Source organism: Lagopus muta, chromosome 25 (assembly GCF_023343835.1).
Source record: "Lagopus muta isolate bLagMut1 chromosome 25, bLagMut1 primary, whole genome shotgun sequence".
Classification (NCBI taxonomy): domain Eukaryota; kingdom Metazoa; phylum Chordata; class Aves; order Galliformes; family Phasianidae; genus Lagopus; species Lagopus muta.
This window is the reverse complement of record NC_064457.1, coordinates 3997331-4016681: the sequence shown is the minus strand read 5'-3', so window position 1 is coordinate 4016681 and position 19351 is coordinate 3997331. Positions and strand designations below refer to the sequence as shown.

General features: G+C 62.1%; 1 protein-coding gene across 2 annotated transcripts; it reads left to right on the top strand.

Annotated features, from left to right (window-relative positions):
* Positions 1-919: 919 nt before the first annotated feature.
* On the top strand, positions 920-18954 carry FMNL1 (formin like 1). 2 transcript variants are annotated; one of them, XM_048927051.1, is made up of 27 exons: positions 920-1187; positions 1391-1656; positions 8804-8887; positions 9181-9264; positions 9356-9429; positions 9995-10078; positions 10293-10433; positions 11903-12011; positions 12290-12366; positions 12431-12524; positions 12855-12929; positions 13337-13447; positions 13562-13711; positions 13814-13915; positions 14016-14235; positions 14471-14770; positions 14860-14981; positions 15523-15725; positions 15838-16072; positions 16157-16225; positions 16318-16398; positions 16837-16966; positions 17076-17239; positions 17359-17460; positions 17712-17810; positions 18033-18156; positions 18840-18951. In XM_048927051.1, exons 1-27 carry the CDS (start codon positions 935-937, stop codon positions 18941-18943), a joined length of 3657 nt encoding a protein of 1218 aa, XP_048783008.1. In that variant the 5' UTR covers positions 920-934; the 3' UTR covers positions 18944-18951. The 2 variants fall into 2 exon arrangements, with proteins under 2 accessions (XP_048783008.1, XP_048783007.1); XM_048927050.1 differs by lacking the exon at positions 920-1187 and adding an exon at positions 18507-18607 and having other exon boundaries at positions 1355-1656; positions 18840-18954.
* Positions 18955-19351: the final 397 nt, after the last annotated feature.

Genomic DNA, 19351 nt, shown 5'->3' with positions numbered 1-19351 from the left:
AATGTCAGAATGTACCGTAATGTGGGTGACCCCAATTTCTGTGTCTGTGAGCTGCCCGTGGCTCCTCTCAGGCCTCCCAAGGCACAGAGAATGGTGCTCAGTGTGAGGAGGGTGCAGCGGTGCATCAAGGTCAGGTCAGGAACCTGTGGCAGCTTGCTCCTGTCAGCCTTCCCCTGGGCACGTCACACATCCCCATGTGGGATCTGGGGTTTGCAGAAGGGTGGGGAATGCTTTGAGGCCATGTGGTGAGGGTAAAAATCCCTGCTTTGCTGCAGAGGTTGACAGAGCAGGTCTGGCTCATTCTCCCAGCACACAGGCCTTTGGAGTGGCAGGTGGCTTGCCCTGACACCTCGGCAGGTGACCAGGCACACTTTGCAGATCAGGAGATGCTGCGGCACCCAGGCAGACATGGAGCCAGCATTGGAGCCCAGGCGGGTGAGTGGGGCTGTGCGGGGCTGCTGGGCCTTGGCACACATCAGGGGGTCCCGGTCTCTGTCCTTACGTGGCCCTCGGCGGCTCTTTATCTCCATCTCTCATCTGGAATAATGTGCTCGTGTAATGGCAGCTTTTCAGAACTACATTTATTGATGCCAGTGCAGCAGGAGCTGTGAGGAGATGAATTGCTCCTTGCTCTGCCAGGGCTTTCAGGAAGCAGGAGCTGCATGTTAACGGGGTGAGAACAGCTGCCTCATCCTTTCCTGCATCCTCTACCGAGGGCAGTGGGTAGTTCTGTGCCTGTCACAGGCAGGTGTCCCCACACAGAGCGTCCTGTCAGCTCCTGGGGAGGCACCTCCAGAGCCGGGATGGGGAGCTGGGCAGCGTCACAGCGCATCTCTGATCCACAGCACAGCACAGCTGTCTGCCATCCATCCATGCCCCAGCCCTGAGGCGTGCTGGTGCCTCCCTGCCCGGAGCTCCATCCCTGCTGCTGGGGATGCTCAGAGCCCTGCCCAGAGGTGTGGTGAATTTGCACAGCCTCAGCTCGTCCTCCTTTGGCAGCCGGGGGGAAAAGAGGAAGAGAGGAGGGCCCCCAGCCGTCCCCACTGCCCTCCCCAGCCCCATCTGTCTCCCTCCTTTCCTTTCTTACAAAAATATTATTAAAATGAAACCGGCCCCGAGGCGCAGCCCGGCGCCGCGCAGCCGTGGGCTTTGGGACCCTGGAGCCGGGCTGCGGCGGAGGGCGGCAGGTGCCGGGGCTGCGACGCGGGGCTGTGGGGGCACGGCGGCCGGTCGGGACCGGGGCGCAGCGGAGCCCTGCCCGCGGGGCGGGGGTGTAGGCGGGGGGAGGCGTTTGCGGCTCAATAACGCCCAGGAGAAGTTGCGAGCGGCGAAGAGAGACAGAGAAGGGGAAAAAACACCCCGACACTCACCCGCCCCATCCCTCCTGCAGCTCCGCTTCCTGCCCAGCCCAGCTCGCTGCAGCGTGACCGCTCCGCTCCTCTCCATCTCCGGCACCCCGGGCACCCCGGGCCCGGCGGCAGCGCCATGGGCAACGCGGCCGGGGGCATGGAGGGGGCTGCGGCCAGAGAGAACCGAGACCCCCGGGCTCCGGGCCCCGCCGCCGCCGCCGCCGCCACCCCACCGCGGCCGCCGCCGCCCGCCCGGCAGCCCATGCCCTCCGCGGACGAGCTTGAGGAGCGCTTCAGCCGCGTCCTGGTGAGTCCTGGAGAAGCCGCAGTCCTGGCCGGGCTTTGCTCTGCTTTTTTTTTTTTTTTTCCCCTCCTTTCCCATCCCCGCGGCGTGGGCCGTCTCCTCCCGTTGCTCACGGGAACTGCCGGCGGGATGCCCCGATCTCCGTGCTGCCCGCTCGGGTGATGCTAATCGGCTAATCGGCCCCGGGGATGCTCTGCAGCCGCAAGGATGGGGCTGAGGAGCCGGCGGCAGGCCCGGAGCTGGCAGCGCGTAGCCTGCGAGCAGTGCCAGCCGTGCACGCTGCAGCGAGCCGGTGCTACAGATACCAACCTGCCTTGCTCACCTCCTCCCCTGCTCCTCTACGGCACATCCCGGCAGCGCTCTCCCTCACCCTCTCCCCCTCCCTCTCTCCATCTCAGCGCCGGGGTGAGAACTGGGCAGATCAGCCCCAGGCTCGCTGCGTGGTCTGTTGCAAACCGCCGGCTGCCCTGTGCAGTGGGGCGATTCCCCCCCTCCTGCAGCCCCACAGCCCCATGAGGCTCTCGGGTAGGCAGAGCAGAAGGAGGTGAGCTGAGTGCCGGGCACCGGCAACGCTGGATTGAGCTGCTGGCAGCTCCTCTCTGTCCTTGGGAGGGGAAGGATGGCCGTGACCTTCGCTGTACAGCTGTGCTGGACGCGGTCCCCGTGCCTGCGCCTTCCCCCGCACGCAGCGATGTGGCCTTTCCTCCCTCTGCAGCTCCGGAGCGGGAGGCGAGAGCAGCGCGACTCTCCCTCCCCGCAAAGCCCCGCACGTGGGGAGCTGGGGCACGCTCTGAAGGTCGTGCTCCCGTGTGTCCTCACTCACCAAAAAGCTCTACGGCAAAGTCAGGTCGGCAATGCACCGAGAGCAGGGAAACACTTTCTGCGTTCATATTTGCTGCTTTAATCCCCTTATCCCCTGCAGCGAGCCCATGCGCTCACCTGAAGCGGTGCAGGAGCAGCAGCCCGGCTCTGGTTGCGGGCTCAGCTCCGGCGGCTGCCGTTACACAACGAGGGCCGGAGCAGCACCGGCGCCGTGACCTGAGATGCTCCGCGGTGTGTGTGTGGCCCCGCGGCAGGCAGGACCCGCCGGCCCGGCCCAGCACAGATTATTTACAGGCTTTTCCGCCGTGCAGCAATTACAGGAGGATTATGGGGACAGGCATCGCAGCTGAAGTGTCTGCTTTGCCTGCAGACACGGGCTGTGACTCCTCTGCATCTGTTTTGGCTTGCTGTCACTGCAGAGGGATCACAAAGGGCTCTGCAACACAGGGTCTGGGTGATGCTCCTGGGACCCCCGGGACAGGGATTTGCTGTAACTTGCTGTGTGCTTTGGGTGCAGACTGCAGGGTGAGGTTCAGATTGCGGCTGTGCCTGCAATGGCTCTGGGGTGACGCGTGCTGTGCTTTCAGGAAGGGGATGGGGACCTTGAGGTGCTTCAGCTGCGATTGCGAGGCCTCAGGAAACGCCACTTTCTGCTGGTGAGATGGGCCTAGGTGTGCTCCAAGGGGCTCAAAGGCCTAAACTGAGAAGTGATCAAAAAGGGCAAAGTGGAGATCGAAAGTCTCTCCCAACCCTCCTGGGTCCCTGGCAGGGCGCTGCTGGGAGGAGCGCGCAGCTTTCAGCGACACGGGAACCAGGCTTCTTGTGAAACTGGCTGTCCCAATCTCTCTTCCTCCTTTCACAGAGGCTCCCTTCCCCCTCCTTCCATCCCACTCAGGGCAGGGGGAGCAGCAGAACCCCTACAACTCAGGAACAAAGGACCTTCAGCCACACCAACTGCCTCCCCCTGTCTGGTTTCAGGTGCAGGGTAAGTCCCTGCATAACCCTGCAGCAAGTTCTCCCCATGCTGGCTTTGCTGTGGTGAGGGTCGCAGCCAGCCACCTCCAGCCAGGGCATCGCTGAGATGTTGGGCCCCTGAGGGACACTTGGTGGCTGTTCAGGCTCTCTCATATACCTCTCATATACCAACTGTATTTTTAATCACCTCTACAAACTTTTGGTGTTAATGGATTCACTTCTTTACTTCTAAGGGTGTGGGATTAGCAATAAGGTGTGAAGTGGTGTGCTGGTGATCCATCTGTGCTATTGCTGGTACATGACCTGGGTCCATCACAGAGCCTTGGGGACAGCAGTGCCATAGCAGGGCTGCTGCATCCTGGTCTTGTGAGAGCACATTGGTGCAAACCAGTTTCTGGGCAGGCATCCCAAACTGGGAGAGCTACTGGGAGAAAGCCAGGTTGAAAGTCAGCCCAGGGCTGTCAGGCCAGCAGCGAGGTCTTGGGGGTCCCAACTGCCACCGTGTGCTCAGAAATGGGGAATTCTGTATTAGTGCAGAAATTCTGGCTTGTTCCCAGCTAGGGCACCGTGACAGATGCTGCATTGGCAGAGGGATGGCAGGGCTGTTTCTGTGCCAAGCAATTTGGGAAGCGCTGGTGTGGCTGTGGAGTTAGGCGATATGGGGACAGGAGGAGGAAGGAGTCAGTCCCTGGCTGCTGGGCCAGGGGTATGTAGGTGTGCGTGTTCAGGGCAGTGTTGTTCTTCCCCTTGACATATCAAGAAGCAAACAAAGGTCCAGGGAGGGCTTAAATGAAGCAGTGAGATGAGGGTGTGGTGGAGGTGAACCACAGCTGGGCTGCCTGAGCATCCAGAAATAGCTGCGAGGGCTCTCAGATGGGGACGGTGCTGGTTCTGCTGGGAGATTTTGCTGCTGAGCCGTGGCAGCTCCCTGCTCAGCTGGTCACGAGAGCTTTGCTTTGGCCCCTCTGAGGACCCGGAAGAGAGATCAGCCACATCCGAAGGGGCAGAGACCTAAAAACTCTCTGAGCCCTCGAGGAGCCGGGTGGCAGATTCCCCCAGAGCCCTTGTTTAGCTGCTGGTATCACCTAAAATCCGCAAATGCTCTGTGAAATCAGGGCAGCCTGTAGGGCAGAGATGGAAACCAGGAGACCTCAGAAACTTCACGTTGCTGAAGAATCATGGCATGCCGCGGGGCCCCGCGGGGCCGGGAGCCACTGGTGTGCGTTTGCAGTTGTCCTGGGGAACCAGCAAACGTCACCCTGCAGATGTTTGCAGATGGACTGCCGGCCGGAGCGCGGCGCTGGGGTCGGTCGCAGTGAGCCTCAGTTGCAGCCGTGCTGTGTGCTGGGGGATCTCACCCAGGAAAGGCAAACGGTGCCCTGCTTCCTGCTGGATCCATCCCCAGCCTGGTCCCCGTACAGCACAGCAGCATGCGGGATGGTGCCATGCTGTCAGGGCTCCTGTGCAGCTCTGCTGATGTCTCCTGTGTCCCCATGCAGGGACGTTTGGCCACACAGCTCGGTGATGGGAAGGAAGCCTGTGCTGTGTGTCTGGCTCAGCCCTTGGCTGAATCCAGAGGGTGTCCTGATGTGGGGATCCCCCTCCATGCTGGCACCAGGCGGACACTCAGTGGGGAGGTGAGCGTGGCTGACAAGTCTCATTTCCCTGCCTGTGCTCAGAGCAGCTTCTGCTTGTGCTTAAAATAGAGCCGGGAGCAGCAGGCAGCAGGGAGGCTTTGGCCGCAGCTGCGTGGTAGCAGTGCCTGTCCCTTAGCAACTCCTTACCCTCCTGTGGGGTGGGCTCTGGCCCTTGGTGGGGTGCTGCCTGCTTCCCCACCAGCTTTTCCCCTCTGACACCTGGCAGGTTTGGGACCTGGCCATGGGAATCCCTCGCAGGGTGAGGTGCTCCTGGGAGTGCTGCCCAGCCCTGGTAGCTGTGTGCTGGGGTTTGGGAGAGCTCAGGCTGCCCCGGTACCTGGCACTGAGCCTTGGGAAGAGGTTGTGGCCCCTGTGCCGTGTCAGCATAGCAAGGAGAGATGTGCTTGCTGGAGCGGGATGGGGCTGGTGCCTCTCACTGTAGGAAGAGCTGTGCCACAGAGCGGGCGTGCTCCAAGCCCTGCCTGGCAGGAGCATCACCTTCACAGCATCACCACAAGGGTTGGAGCGTCCTGGGACTGGCACATCCCGTTGGCTGCCAGCCCACCTTTCTGCTGTCATCACTCTTCCCTGTGGCCTTGAGCTGGGTGCTGTCCTGTCGCTGCTGCCCGGCATCTGGGCCTTTACGCTGGGCTGGGAGCAGCTTCCCATTGCTGCTGTGTGGCTCTGCGTCTGCCGTGTGCCCTGACACTGCTGCTCACACAGATCTGCACGTGAGCTTCCAGCTCTCAGCCCCACGCGCTGCTCCTCTCTCCCCACAGCCCTGTGCAGGTCAGGAAACCACAGAAGACGCCTCAGCAGCTCAGCCAGGATCCCTAAGCAACGGGCGTCTTGTTTCAGTCTGGGTTTCACTCGAGCTGTCCGGGCAGCCAACCAGCAATGGCAGCACTGTGTGTGTTTTGCAGAGCTAACACTTCCGTGGTGGATGCTTTTAATTTTCTCTCAGAGTGTAGAGGCTGGCCCTGCTTGAAGCTGCTCGGGGTGTGGAATAAAAACGGAGTGCCTGACACCCAGAACCCCTCAGCCTGCCCAGCAGGGTTCCTCTGCGTGGCCTCATGCTGCTGCTGTACAACCAGAAGTCCTTTTCGTAGTGGGAAATGATGTAGGTGCTGCCTCCCCCTGTCTGGTTTCAGGTGCAGGGTAAGTCCCTGCATAACCCTGCAGCAAGTTCTCCCCATGCTGGCTTTGCTGTGGTGAGGGTCGCAGCCAGCCACCTCCAGCCAGGGCATCGCTGAGATGTCACTGCAGGTGCTGGAGATGTTGGGCCCCTGAGGGACACTTGGTGGCATCTGTTCAGGCTGCCAGGAGCACGGCAGGCAGCAGTGCTGCTCAGCAGCTGTGTCTGCCCTCGTGGGCTGTGCAGCCTGCTGGGGGTGCACCCCATGGCACAGTGGGATGGAGGTGGGCTTGACAGTGGGTGCTGGGTGGGATGAGGTTGCCAGTCTGGGATGTGATTGCTGGGGTAAGTCCCCTTGTCCCCTCCATCCTTGTCCTCACCATCCCTATCACCCAAGGAGGAGCGCTGAATCCTGCCTTTGCCACCTGCAAGGTTTCCTTGCATCACATCTCCTGCTCTGCCCCACGCCCCCAGCAGCACCAGGGCCTCCATCAAGAAGTGAGAACCAGCTTCTCTGTGCTCCTGGCTGACGCCACGGACCACAGCAGAGTGTCCTGGGTAGGAGGCCACTTCCTTCCCCTGCACCACGTGCCTTTGTGGGGAAGGCATCCGCCACCCTGTTTGTAACCCAGACGGTGCCACATCCTGCCCCCAGGCCCAGCCCTGCTTTGTGAGGAAGGGGCTGTGCCCTCACTGGGGACAGCAGGTGGCAGAGCCCAGCATGGCCACCTCTGTAGGGACATCTCTGACATCCCAGTCTGCCTGCATTCTTGGGGCAGGGAGACCATGCAAGGCCCTGTCCCATCAGTGAGGTTTGTTCTTGGCTTTTCAGAGCTTCACAGCTGGTAAAATCAGGCCCTGCTGGTTTAATTTTTGGATTGTCTTGGGGGAAGCCAGGATTTGCACGCGGTGATCTCTGTGGGTCCCTTCCAGCTCAGGACATTCTGTGTTCAGCCTTTGGAACAGTCCAGTGCAAAGCTTATACATGGGCTTGGGGTCTGCAGGCTCCCATCTGTTCACATAAACAGGGGAATCTATGAGGACAGGGCTCCCCAGCAGGAAGAGCACTGGGGGTGTCAGTCACCCACGGCAGGTCCTGTGCAGCAACCTGGGCTGTGTCGCTGCCATGCCTTCCCAGGGCCCATCTGGCCACTCTGATGCAGCCTGGTGGCCTCACAGTGAGGCTGTTTGTGGCCTCGCCGCATAATTTTGGTGTTGGTGCTGAGCTCACCTGCTGTGGACAGGTGGGGGGGAGCAGCTGGCTCCAGGAAGCCTGGCCAAATCCAGCCAAACACCGGCTTGACATGGTGGCCTGGGTCTCCAGGCAGCTCGGTGGCCATAGCTTCGGCCTCTGTGCAGGCTCCTTCCTTCCCCCATCACCCGGTTTGGTTTGTTGCAAAAGCAGCCCAACAGGTCGTTGGTGGGAGGTGGGCGCTGAGGTTTCCGGTCCTTCCTGGCGTGCTGGCACTTCCCTTTCATGGGCTCCTCTGTGGCTGCCTGCATCTCTCCCTGATTGACTCAAATCCTGGCCAAACCCTTGTGGGATTCCCCAGGGATGTGGGTGTCCCAAGGGCTGCGCCCACTGGTGACTGCATCTTACAGCCCTGCGCTGGGGTAGCCCAAAACTGGAGGTTAAGCTGACTCAACGGGGTTGGATCTGTGCACTGTCTCCATGTGCCATCGCTCTGTCTTGCCAGGCCATGGCTTTTCCAGGCTCTGCTCCTGCTTTTCTTGGGGCTGAACCTCCGAAAAATTCCTCTTTTGGGAAATCAAATCTCAGACCTTTTAAACTTGAGGCATGTGTGCCGTGCCGGAGGCACAGTGGAGGTCCTCCGAGGCTCTGCAGGTTGCCCTGCAGTGTCCCCACACCTCTGAGACGCACTGGCACTCTGCACTTTGGTGCCCTGCAGGCAGGAGCTGAGCCTGGGGTGTCCCAGGGCCCCCAGACTTGGTGAGCAGCAGTTTTGGTGGCTGCCTCTTGCCATTTGGGGAGCGGAAACCACGTCACGTCCTGCTTGGGCGACCGCGGTGGTGGAGAGGCTGCTGGGTGGGGAGGCGGCGCGGCTGCGTTGTGCAACGCTGGCACGAAGGGACGTGGTGACATGCAGCACCCTGCCCTCAGATCGTGTCCACAAATAAACACTGATTTCACCATCTGCGCCTGTTGTGTGCCTGCGGCAGGGCTCCGGGCCATCCGTCACCCTCAGGCCGTGGAGGCTCAGCCTCGTCCCCAGCCTGGGTCACCACTCAAGGTGGTGGTGCTGCTGGACTCGGATCCAGGATGGCTGAGGCCAAGAGTTTTGCGCCCTTGTGACGTGGAGGGGTGACTTCAATTCCCCCAGCACCTCCTGTCCCCCAGCTCCTGTGCCCTCTGCAGTGGGGATCCCAGACACCCCTGGACAGGGAACGTTGCTGATGGGTCTGTGATGCCTGATGGTGACATGAGCACATCCTGGGGATGGCAATGTCCCCATGGTCCCACCAGCAAACAGAGGCACTGGGTGCTGAATGAATGGGGAGCACCACATGCCCAGAGGGGACTCTGGGGACAGCCGTGCCCCTGACACCTGTCTCCCCACAGAGCTCCATGAACCTGCCCCCAGACAAGATGAAGCTGCTCAGCCAGTACGACAATGAGAAGAAGTGGGAACTTGTCTGTGACCAGGTGAGGTCTGAGTGCTGCGTGGCACCTTGCTGGCCCTGCTCCTGGCCGTGTCCCCAAATGCCACTCACAGTTGGTGGCTGCTGGTACATGAGGCTGAAGCGGTGGACCCGAGTGCTGGCATCCATCTCCATTAGTGAGACAGCAGCTTATTAACCTGATTAAACATTTATAGGCGGCCATCTGCAGTACAGGGGGTGGGTGGCTGCTGTGCTTCTGGGCAGCGCTGGGAGCTGGGACATTTCCCCATGCTGCATGCAGATGTCCTGGCTTCAGCCTCTCTGTGTGGTTTGTAGGAGCGTTTCCAGGTGAAAAACCCGCCGTCTGCCTACATCCAGAAGCTGAAGAGCTACTTGGACACGGGCGGTGTGAGCAGGAAGGTGAGGGCTGCCTTACACCTTGTGAGTCTGCCTTTGTTCTCCTGTGCTGGTCACCAGCCTAGTGACCCTTCGGCTGTCCCTGTTCCCTCAGTTCAAGCGGCGAGTGCAGGAGTCAACACAGGTGCTCCGGGAGCTGGAGATTTCCTTGAGGACCAACTACATTGGGTAAGGAGTGGGGATCATGGACATCATGGGGCAGAGGCTCACGTGCTGGTGGCTTCTGGCTGTGGGGGTGACAGTGTGATGTGGAGGCACAGGTAGAGGCTGGTAGCCTCATCCTGCATGTCTGGGAGGACTCTGATGAGAGGATGGAGGTGCTGAGGCAGCAGCCAGCTGTGCTCTGACTGCTGCAGAACCCAGTTCCCATTTTGGCCATGCCAGTTCATTGCCACCTATGGGACCCTGCCCCCCACACTGGGTGCCCTGGTTCCTTGTGGCAGAAGGGTTACCTGTGTTCTTATGTGGGCATGGGGACCTGCTGCTGCTGGGCTGTTCCTTAGGGGTGGCAGCAGAGCCCGTGGGCTGTGTCCCTTGCAGGTCAGGCACTGGGATTTTGTGACACACACCTGTCTTGAAGAGATGGCACGTGGTGCCATGTCCCCTGCATGTCCTAACATAATGTCTGGGGACATCTGGCCAGATGCCTTCCCCACCCTCTGCTGGGGATGTGGAAGGGGAGGTGGGAGGTAGAGAAGGGTTGGAATACCCCACTAACCCCTCTTCTCCCCAGCTGGGTCCAGGAGTTTCTCAACGAGGAGAACAAGGGGCTGGACGTGCTGCTGGAGTACCTCGCCTTTGCCCAGTGCTCTGTCGCGTACGTCCCCACTGCCACTGGCATTCCAGCTGCCCCTTTTCCCCTGATCCCCTGCCCTGATGCTCCGTCACTGGGCTGGGGTCAGGCTCAGAGGGGCTGGGCGGGCTTGGGGGGCTCTGAACAGCCCACGTTCACAGCCCTTGGTGTCCCCATGTGTCTGCTGGCATTGACGTTGCTCCTTGCCCATCTGTCCCTGCCCCCCGTGGGCCACCAGGTATGACATGGAGAGCACTGAGAATGGCAGCCCGGGCTCTGAAAAGGGCAAACCCCTGGAGCGGTCAGTTGAGGACCTGAGCAAAAGCAACTCCTCATCTCCCACACACGGCATCTCCAAAGTGCGGCACCTCACCGTCAGGTAACATGCAGCACCCCAGCACCGGACCCCACTCTGCCTCGCTGCCCCCCAGCCCGCCATGCCATGCTGTGCCAGCTCTGAGGGGCTCAGCAGGGAGATGCAGTCCTGGTCCTAAAAGTGGATTCCCGTCACTGCGTGGGGGACTGAGGAGGGACAAAGTCACGTGTGCTCCCAGCAGTGGATAAACCCTGCTAGGAGGCAGGGCAGAAGCACGATTGGATCCATTCTCAGCATAGCTCCCTGCTGTGGGATGCCCTGGCCAAAAGCAGGAGTGGGGTGATCTGTGAATGAGCAAAATCAGAGCTGCTTGAGATTTGGGGAAGCAAATCCCCAACCCACTGCTTCATCGGGCATGGGAGGGTTTAAAAGCAGCGAGGGTTTGAACGTGACCAGGCCTGCGCCCTCTGAGCGGGCCCAGCCGGCTGGCAGCTCTCGCTTGCTAACCCTGCAGCCCTCTTCTAACCCCGCTCTTCTCTTGCACGCTGCCGGGGGATGTGCTCACGGTAGGTGACGGGGCCAGGGTGCTGGTGTGGCAGATGCCACAGTGGGGCTGTGCAGACCCCCCTGACTCACTGCTGGCTCTGGTGTGGGGACAATCCCTGCAGTCGTCCCCAGTAGTCAGGGCGGTCTGAGGGGACACCCAGCTGTGGCCGTCCTGGGAAGGGAGACAGCTGTCATAGCGTGGCTGGGGGCTCCCTGAGGACCGCAGGGCCTCTCGCCACCTGCCAGCACCTCCGGAGGAGCCGGTGTGTCCCCAACCCCAGGGACAGGTCAGGAGTGATGGCTCGGATGTGGCACCCGCGGGGTCCCAGCCCTTTGTCACCCGCCATGCCTCAGCCTGGTCACAGGCTTAGAACGGCAGCACTTCGGTGCTTGATGCCAGCCTCTGCGAGCGGCAGCAGCCACCCTGCTTGCCCCTCACCTGTGTTCCCCTGGCCCCCAGCTCTGTGCCCCAGCCACCCCATGGGCCGCGCGGGAGCCCTGTTTCTCCCTCCTGTCTGCAGGCTCTAACGTGCCTCCAGCTGCTGCCTCTCGAACCAGCACATCCACACCCTCCTCCACCACGTCCACCCCAGCGTCCCCTGCAGCGCCCCGGGCAGCGATGGGGACAGTTGCCCCAGGTCACCTGGCAGCTCCTATTCGCCCTGGTGAGCCTCCAAGACCACCCATGCACGAAGGGCACCTGGCCTTCCTGCCACCTCGGCCCCACCATGGCCCACTCCTGGTGCCAAGAGTCCCTTGGGCTTGCAGATGGGAATGGCCACTGAGCCAGACATGGGGTCTCCCTCCTTTTGGGATGCAACTGGCTTGGTTTCTGGGTTTCTGCTGCTGGCTGGTGAGCCCAGGCCCACCAAGGCCACTGCCTGATCCCTTTGGCCGCCCACCCCCGTGCTGCCCCTGCCCTGCTTGCGCTGCGCCCCCCAGCTGCCCTCGGCTGCCCCCTGCTCAGCTGCCTTCTTGCCTGGCAGGCTCAACCCCTCGCACAGCAGGAAGGCACTGAGGAATTCTCGCATCGTCAACCAGAAGGATGATGTCCATGTCTGCATCATGTGTCTCCGTGCCATCATGAACTACCAGGTGGGCACTGGCAGCATGCTCAGAGATCCCTGAGGTCCTCCAAAATCTTCCGGTCCCTGTGCTGCCCTCTTCAGGGCACTGGGATGGATGAGGAGGAGGAGTACACGTCCTCTGTCCCCAAGCCCTAATGGCATAGGGACACCCAGTCTTTGCACTCAAACGTCCTCACTCAGCCACCTGTACAGTGGGACCATGGCAGGGACATGTCACAGGATCTTTGGCGTCCTTGGGGTGGGCTAGAGGATGCCTGACCTCATTCATAATCCTTTTCCCCCCAGTCTGGCTTCAGCCTGGTGATGAACCACCCAGCCTGTGTCAACGAGATCACCCTGAGCCTCAACAACAGGAATGCCAGGTAGGATCTGTCCCCTGTCCCCTCACACACCCCACAGCCCTGGTTCATTCCTGTGTCCCCACAGGACAAAGGCACTCGTGCTGGAGCTGCTGGCTGCAGTCTGCCTGGTCCGAGGTGGCCATGACATTATCCTCGCTGCCTTTGACAACTTCAAGGAGGTGAGTCTCCAGCAGGGGTACAGTGTCTCCATGATGACACCTGTGCTTTTGCCTCAGTTTCCTTTAGTGCAGCAGAGCCCTGCCCCATTGGAACACCTTTGATCCTAAAAATTCCCATCTCCTAACTCATTTGAGGCCACTTGAACTGTTGGGAACGATGTTCCCATGCCAGCACTTGTCTCCAGGGCCACGTCCCAGCTGGACCATGGCACTGAGCAGCACCCAGCAGGGCTGGAGAGGCCTTGCCAGTGGCACGTGCTGCCCTGACACCCCAGAGTTGCCCACTCTGTCCCTGCCCTTCCCAGCCCTCAGCCCCTGCTCCCATTCCAGGTCTGCGGTGAGAAGAACCGCTTTGAGAAACTGATGGAGTATTTCCGAAACGAGGACAGCAACATCGACTTCATGGTGAGTGTTTGTAAGGCAGGGCACCCACAGCCTGAGGACCTGCAGCCTCCCGCCTTGGGGGCAGCTCCCATGGTCCACCACTTGGCCGTGTCTCCAGATATGGGGCTGTTCCCGTTGTGCTGTGTCCCCAAGAGCTGCTGGTCCCTCCCCAGGGTCCCAAGGACAGTCAGACAGGGCTGTGCTGTCCCCAGGGCGTTGTGTCTCAGAGCCAGCATGCCATTCTGTGTCTGTGGGCCACTGAGCCACATCGGTGCCCCCAGACCGTTGTGTCCCCAAGGGCTGCTGAGCAGCTGGCTGTTTCCCAGCCCCCCAAGACAGTGAAGCTGCCGTGCAGCCCACAGGGAACCGTGTTCCCAGGGCCACCATGCTGTGCCCGGGGCCATGCTGAGCCTGCTCCCATCCTGCAGGTCGCCTGCATGCAGTTCATCAACATCGTGGTGCACTCGGTGGAGAACATGAACTTCCGCGTATTCCTGCAGTACGAGTTCACCCACCTGGGGCTCGACCAGTACCTGGAGGTGGGTGGTGCTGCACTTCCCCAAGACCCTCCATGATCCTGGTGGTGGGATGGGGGTGGGTGGACGCTGTGGTTGTCACCGGCCGTGACGGTGCCACCGGCCGTCCCACGGCAGAGCCTGCGTCTCACCGAGAGCGACAAGCTGCAGGTACAGATCCAAGCCTACCTGGACAACGTCTTTGATGTGGGGGCCATGCTGGAGGACTCAGAGACCAAGACGGCCGTGCTGGAGCACATGGAGGAGCTGGAGGAGCACGTCAGCCAGGTGGGACGTGGGTGCGGGGGCCGGAGCTGCTGACGCAAACCCCGCTCGGGGCGGGTGGCGGCCGCGGCTGAGCGACGGTGCCTCATCCCTCATCCCACACAGCTGACGGAGAAGCTGCAGGATGCGGAGAACGACTCCATGGCCAAGATAGCGGAGCTGGAGAAGCAGCTGAGCCAGGCGCGGCGAGAGCTGGAGGCGCTGCGGGTGAGCGCCTGCGGGTGCTGCGGTGCTGCCGTGCACGGGGAGCCTCGTTTGGGATGCGAGGGGGACATTGGTGACACGCTGGGTTTTGTCCCCGCTGCAGGAGCAGCTCAGCCCGCCGCGGCCGCCCAGCCCGCCGACCCCGCAGCCACAGGAGTGCTACCGGCTGGCGCTGGAGCGGCGGCTGGTGGAGCTGGAGGAGAAGGGGTTAGTGCAGATCCTGCGTGGGCCCGATGGAGACGTCGCCATCGAAATTGTCCCCGTCGTCATAGAAACTACAGCAGCCCCCGTGGTAACCGGAGAGGCCACCGCCACCAGCACAGGTACTACGGGTGCAGGGAAATGGTGGCTGCCTGCTGTGTCCCCGATGTCCCTTTCATGTTTGGGATGGGTGGCACGGAGGAGGAGTAGCAGCGTATTTGGGACGCAGCAAAGGTCACTGAGGTGGGGGGTGCGGGGATGTGCCCAGGGATGCAGGATCACCCGGTGGCAGTGGATCTTGGCAGTGGCCCTGTGCCCTGCTGTAGTGTCGACTCACCCACTTCTTTCTGTTTGCAGATACTCCGGCTCCAGCTCCATCTCCTGCCCCAGCACCTGCTGCCCCACCACCACCCTCACCACCACCCCCCCCGCCGCTGCCTGGGGCTGAGCCTGGGCCCCCCGTGCCCCCTGCCCCCCCACTGCCCACAGGCATCACGCCCCCCCCAGCCCCTCCACTGCCAGGTGCCCAGGTACCCCCACCACCCCCACCGCTCCCTGGGGGCCCGGAGGGCCCTGTGCCACCGCCACCACCACCCCCACCACTCGGTGGGCAGCCCCATGCTGGGCCAGGTGCCCCCCCCACTGCCAACGGTTCAGGTGAGTTGGTCCTGGGAATGCTGGGACGTTTCTGTGAGCATGCTGCGGGCTTGGCCCCCCAGTGACACTGCCCTGCTCTCATCCTGCAGTGAAGGTGAAGAAGCCGATCCAGACCAAGTTCCGCATGCCTGTATTTAACTGGGTTGCACTGAAACCGAGCCAGATCGACGGCACCGTCTTCACCGAGCTCAACGATGAGAAAGTGCTGCAGGTGAGGCCATGTGGGAAGGGGGGGTTGGGAGGAGGGGGCTCAGCATGGCTGGCACCCCAGTCCTTGCTGCAGCCGCACTGACGTTACCCCGTGCACCTGCATTGCGGCCGTGCTGGCTTTGAACTTGCGCCCACGTGGCACCCATCTGTGTCACTGCCTCACGGGGCTGCAGCCTCCGAGGAGATGGAGGTCAGCATGACAGAAGGAAGCAACATGGGGCCTGCGCTGTTGTCTTCCTGTTGCCCCTCCTTGTCTCCTCGCTCCATCTCATTCTGCCTACATCTTCTTCCTCATCTTCATCCTTTGCCTTTATCCCACTCCCCTCACTTTGTTCCCTTACCCCCTCATTATTCTCTTGTCTCTCCCTGTCCTCTTGTCCTATCCCTGTCCTGTCCCCATCCCCTCTCCACCTCCTCATCCCCTCCCTCCATCCTCTTCCTTTTCCCTGTCCCACTTATCCTGTTGCAGTCCTCTGGCCGCAGCCCCGTCCCCTGTGTCCCACCACAGCCCCACCAGTGCCCTCAGCCCCGTGTCCCCACAGGAGTTGGACATGAGTGATTTTGAGGAGCAGTTCAAGACCAAAGCGCAAGGCCCCGGCCTGGACATCAGTGCCCTAAAGGTGAAGGCCACACAGAAAGCTCCCAGCAAGGTCACGCTCATGGAGTCCAACAGGGCCAAGAACCTGGCCATCACACTTCGCAAAGGCGGCCGCAGCATCCAGGACATCTGCACAGCCATTGAGACGTGAGTGTCCCCTCCTCAGCAGGGTGAGGTCACACTGAGTGCTCGGGGTGGCGCGGGGCGGGCTGCGCTTCGGGGTGGTGGCGGTGGTGGGGTGCAGCCCGTTGTGCTGCAGGTACGACCAGCAGGCGCTGAGCCTCGATTTCCTGGAGCTGCTGCTGCGCTTCCTGCCCACTGAGTACGAGCGGACGCTCATCGGGAAGTTCGAGCGGGAGCAGCAGCCTGCGGAGGAGCTCTCGGAGGAGGACCAGTTCATGATCCGCTTCAGCAAGATCCCGCGCCTGGCCGAGCGCATGAACGTCATGATCTTCCTGGGCAACTTCAGCGACACGGCCCAGCTGCTCATGCCGGTGTGTGGGGCCGCGGGCGGCGCTGGGGGGGCTGCGAGGGGGCGGCATCCTGCGGTGAGACTCACGCTTCCCTTCCACCCACAGCAACTCAACGCCATCATCGCCGCCTCCATGTCCCTCAAGTCCTCCAGCAAGCTGCGCAACATCCTCGAGGTGAGGGGCGTGAGGGGCAGCCCCAGTGGGGGACCCTGGGGCACGGGGGGCTGCTGGGGTGCGATGCCGACCTGCCTGGGGTGTCCCCTCAGATCGTCCTGGCCTTTGGGAACTACATGAACAGCAGCAAGCGTGGGGCAGCCTATGGCTTCCGCCTGCAGAGCCTCGATGCGGTACGTTGGGTGCGGGTCTGGTGTGCAGGCAGTGTCACTGCACGGGGATGCACCGTGGGAACAGGGATGCAGTGACCTGCTGTGGGTGGGGGGGACACGGGAAGCAGGCGTGGGGTGGAGGGGTGTGGGGAGCAGCTGTAGGGATGGAGAGACACAGAGCTAGCTGGGGGGACAGAGGGATACATTGAAGCAGGTATGGAGATGGAGGGAGGTGGGGACTGGCTGTGGGGTTTGGAGGAGTGTGAGAACTAACCATGGGGTTTGGAGGGATATAGAGAGCAGCTGTGGGGATGGAGGGGCACAAGAAACAGGTGTGGAGATGGAAGGGTGTGTGTGCACAGAAAGACATGGGAACCAGCTGTGAGCAACGAGGGCTACCCTGAGCAGGGAGCATTGGGCAGTGGGATGCAGGGCAGGGCTAACACTGCTCTCTCCCAGCTGCTGGAGATGAAATCAACAGACCGTAAGCAGACACTGCTGCATTACCTGGTGCGGGTGATCACAGAGAAGTACCCTGAGCTGACCGGCTTCCACACCGAGCTGCATTTTCTTGACAAGGCGGGCACAGGTAGCACCTGTGGGCATGGGGATGGGGGCCATGGGGGTGCAGCCCCCACCTGGGGACCATCTGAGCCCGCCCTGACCCTGGAGCTGGTTGCTGACCGCCCTCCCCGCAGTGTCCCTGGACGGCGTGTTGCAGGACGTGCGGAGCCTGCAGCAGGGCATGGAGCTCACCCGCAAGGAGTTCATGCGGCAGGACGACAGCCTCGTGCTCAAGGAGTTCCTCAAGGCCAACACGGAGCTGATGGAGAAGCTGCAAGCCGACAGCAAAACTGCCAAGGTGGGTGTTGGGCCCCCAGTCCTGTGTGGGGATGCCATGGGGCGCTCTCTGCTCACGCCTGTGCCCCCTGGAGGGCTGCTGCCAGCCCCCAGCCCCCACATCTCTGCCTCTGCTCACAGGAGGCCTATGAGTCAGCCGTGGAATACTTTGGGGAGAACCCCAAGACCAGTCCCCCCACTACTTTCTTCCCCATGTTCATGCGCTTCATCAGAGCCTACAAGGTAAGAGGGAATGGGGATGTCCTGTTCCTGGGGGTTGGGAGGGGACAAAGCCACAAATGAGGCCAGGGGCTCGCTGGTCACATGAACCCCAGCACTCAGAGTCATCCTTTGGGGCAGCTGCAGATCCCGGCTCCCTGAAGGTGCCAGGCTGGGCTGCTGGGGACCACCAAGGAGGGGGGAGGAGGGCACTGTGCTCCCCCAGCCCTGCAGCAGCCCCCAGCTCAGCGGGCCCTCCCTGTGCCTCTCCTCAGAAAGCAGAGCAGGACATCGAGCTGTGGAAGAAACAAGAGGCTGCGGCCAAGGAGGCAGAGTCCGGCCGCCCCGGCAGTGAGGAGCAGCTTGACCTGAAGGTACCTGGTGCTGGGACAGGGCCCCACAGCGTCGCTGCCCCAGCAAACCCCACTCAGCCACAGTCAGGAGGCAGCAGCCCGGATCTGTCTGTGCCCTCGTGGGGCGGCCTCACTGCACCCAGAGCACACTGCCTCTGGGAGAGAGCAAAAGGCTTCTTCCAGCTGGGCTGGGGGAGATGGGCAGCACGGAATGCACTGCTCACTCTGCTGCCCCCTCTGCAGTCACCATTCCAGAAAGCCAAGCGGCAGCAGATGGACATGATTGCTGAGCTGAAGAAGAAGCAGATGGTGAAGGAGCCGCTCATTTATGAAGGCAAAGACGGGGCCATCGAGGACATTATTTCAGGTGAGCGGCTGGCTATCCCCCCTGCATGCCTGGGGCTCAGGCTGTGCCGGCACAGGGCCCCCGAGGGCAGGACATCGGGTGGGCCACGGCTCATCACACAGTGGTGTTCTGGGCCCGGCCCCCAGCTCTGCAGTCTGTGGCACAGCAGGGACAGCCTCGGGGATATGGGGATGTCAGCAAGGAGCGGAGAGCCCCGAGTGCTGCGCAGAGCCCAGGCCCACCTTCAGCATCTTCCTGTCGCACGCAGCGAGGCTGCCAACCTCTCTGCCCTGTCTCACGGCTCTTCCTCCTCTTCTGCTCCTTCTTCCTTTCCTCCTTCCTCCTTGCTGTCTCTGGATTGCTGTGCTCAGCTCTGAAAACTGTTCCTTTCACGGCCCGGACGGGCAAGCGCTCGTCCCGGCTCTTCTGCGATGTGAGCTTCAGCGAGGAGAGTCCCCTGTAGTGGCTGCCCGTAGGTAACAGGGCGGGGGGCACAGGTGGGGGCTGCAGCATGGCGGATCTGCAGCACTGGGTGCAGGCAGGGCTGGGAGCGGGGCGCACACAGCTGGATCCCAGCTCCTCTCCTTCCGCCTCGTAGCCGGGGGGTGAGGGAAGGTTCCATCCTGCAGCTGTGGGTACCGCTGGGGCAGGCAGGACGCGGCAGGCTGCTGCTCACTGCCGCTCTGCGCTTTCTCCCACTGCAGATCTGCGGAACAACCCGTACCGGCGTGCAGACAAGGGCCGCGGCAGCGCCAAGAAGCGGGCGGCGGGGCAGAGCCTGCAGGCTACGCCAGACATCTCGCTGTGAGGGGAACCGGGGCCTGGGATGGCACGGGGTGCGGAGCGGTGCCCACGCTCAGTGCCGGCCGCCCCGCTGCCCCGCACGCCTTTGGGTCAGCCGGGGCTGCCCCGGCGCTTGCTTAGTGATGCTGCTGAGCTCTTCTCCAGTGGGCAGAGCGGGGAGCGACGGGAGCCGCTGCCCAGAGCTGCTTTGTTGCACTCCAGGCCTCGGGGGCAGCCCCGCACCGCTGTGCCCCTTTAGCCTGCTGGTGCCTTTGACCTCCTGCTCCTGGAGAGGAGGAGGAGGGCTGCCAGACGGGGCTGCAGCGCTGCCGGTGCCCCTTTCATCCCTGCGGAGCCCTTTGACACCGCGTTCTCCTCCACCGCAGAGCCGGGCGGGCGCAGGCTGCGCCTCTCCAGCACGGAGCTGCTGCAA

Coding starts and splice junctions, on each gene's coding strand:
- FMNL1 (XM_048927051.1), top strand. CDS start 935: ATGCTCAGAGCCCTGCCCAGAGGTGTGGTGAATTTGCACAGCCTCAGC. Junction 12,367..12,430: donor CTCAACAACAGGAATGCCAG/GTAGGATCTGTC, acceptor GTGTCCCCACAG/GACAAAGGCACTCGTGCTGG. Junction 18,157..18,839: donor CATCGAGGACATTATTTCAG/GTGAGCGGCTGG, acceptor CTCCCACTGCAG/ATCTGCGGAACAACCCGTAC.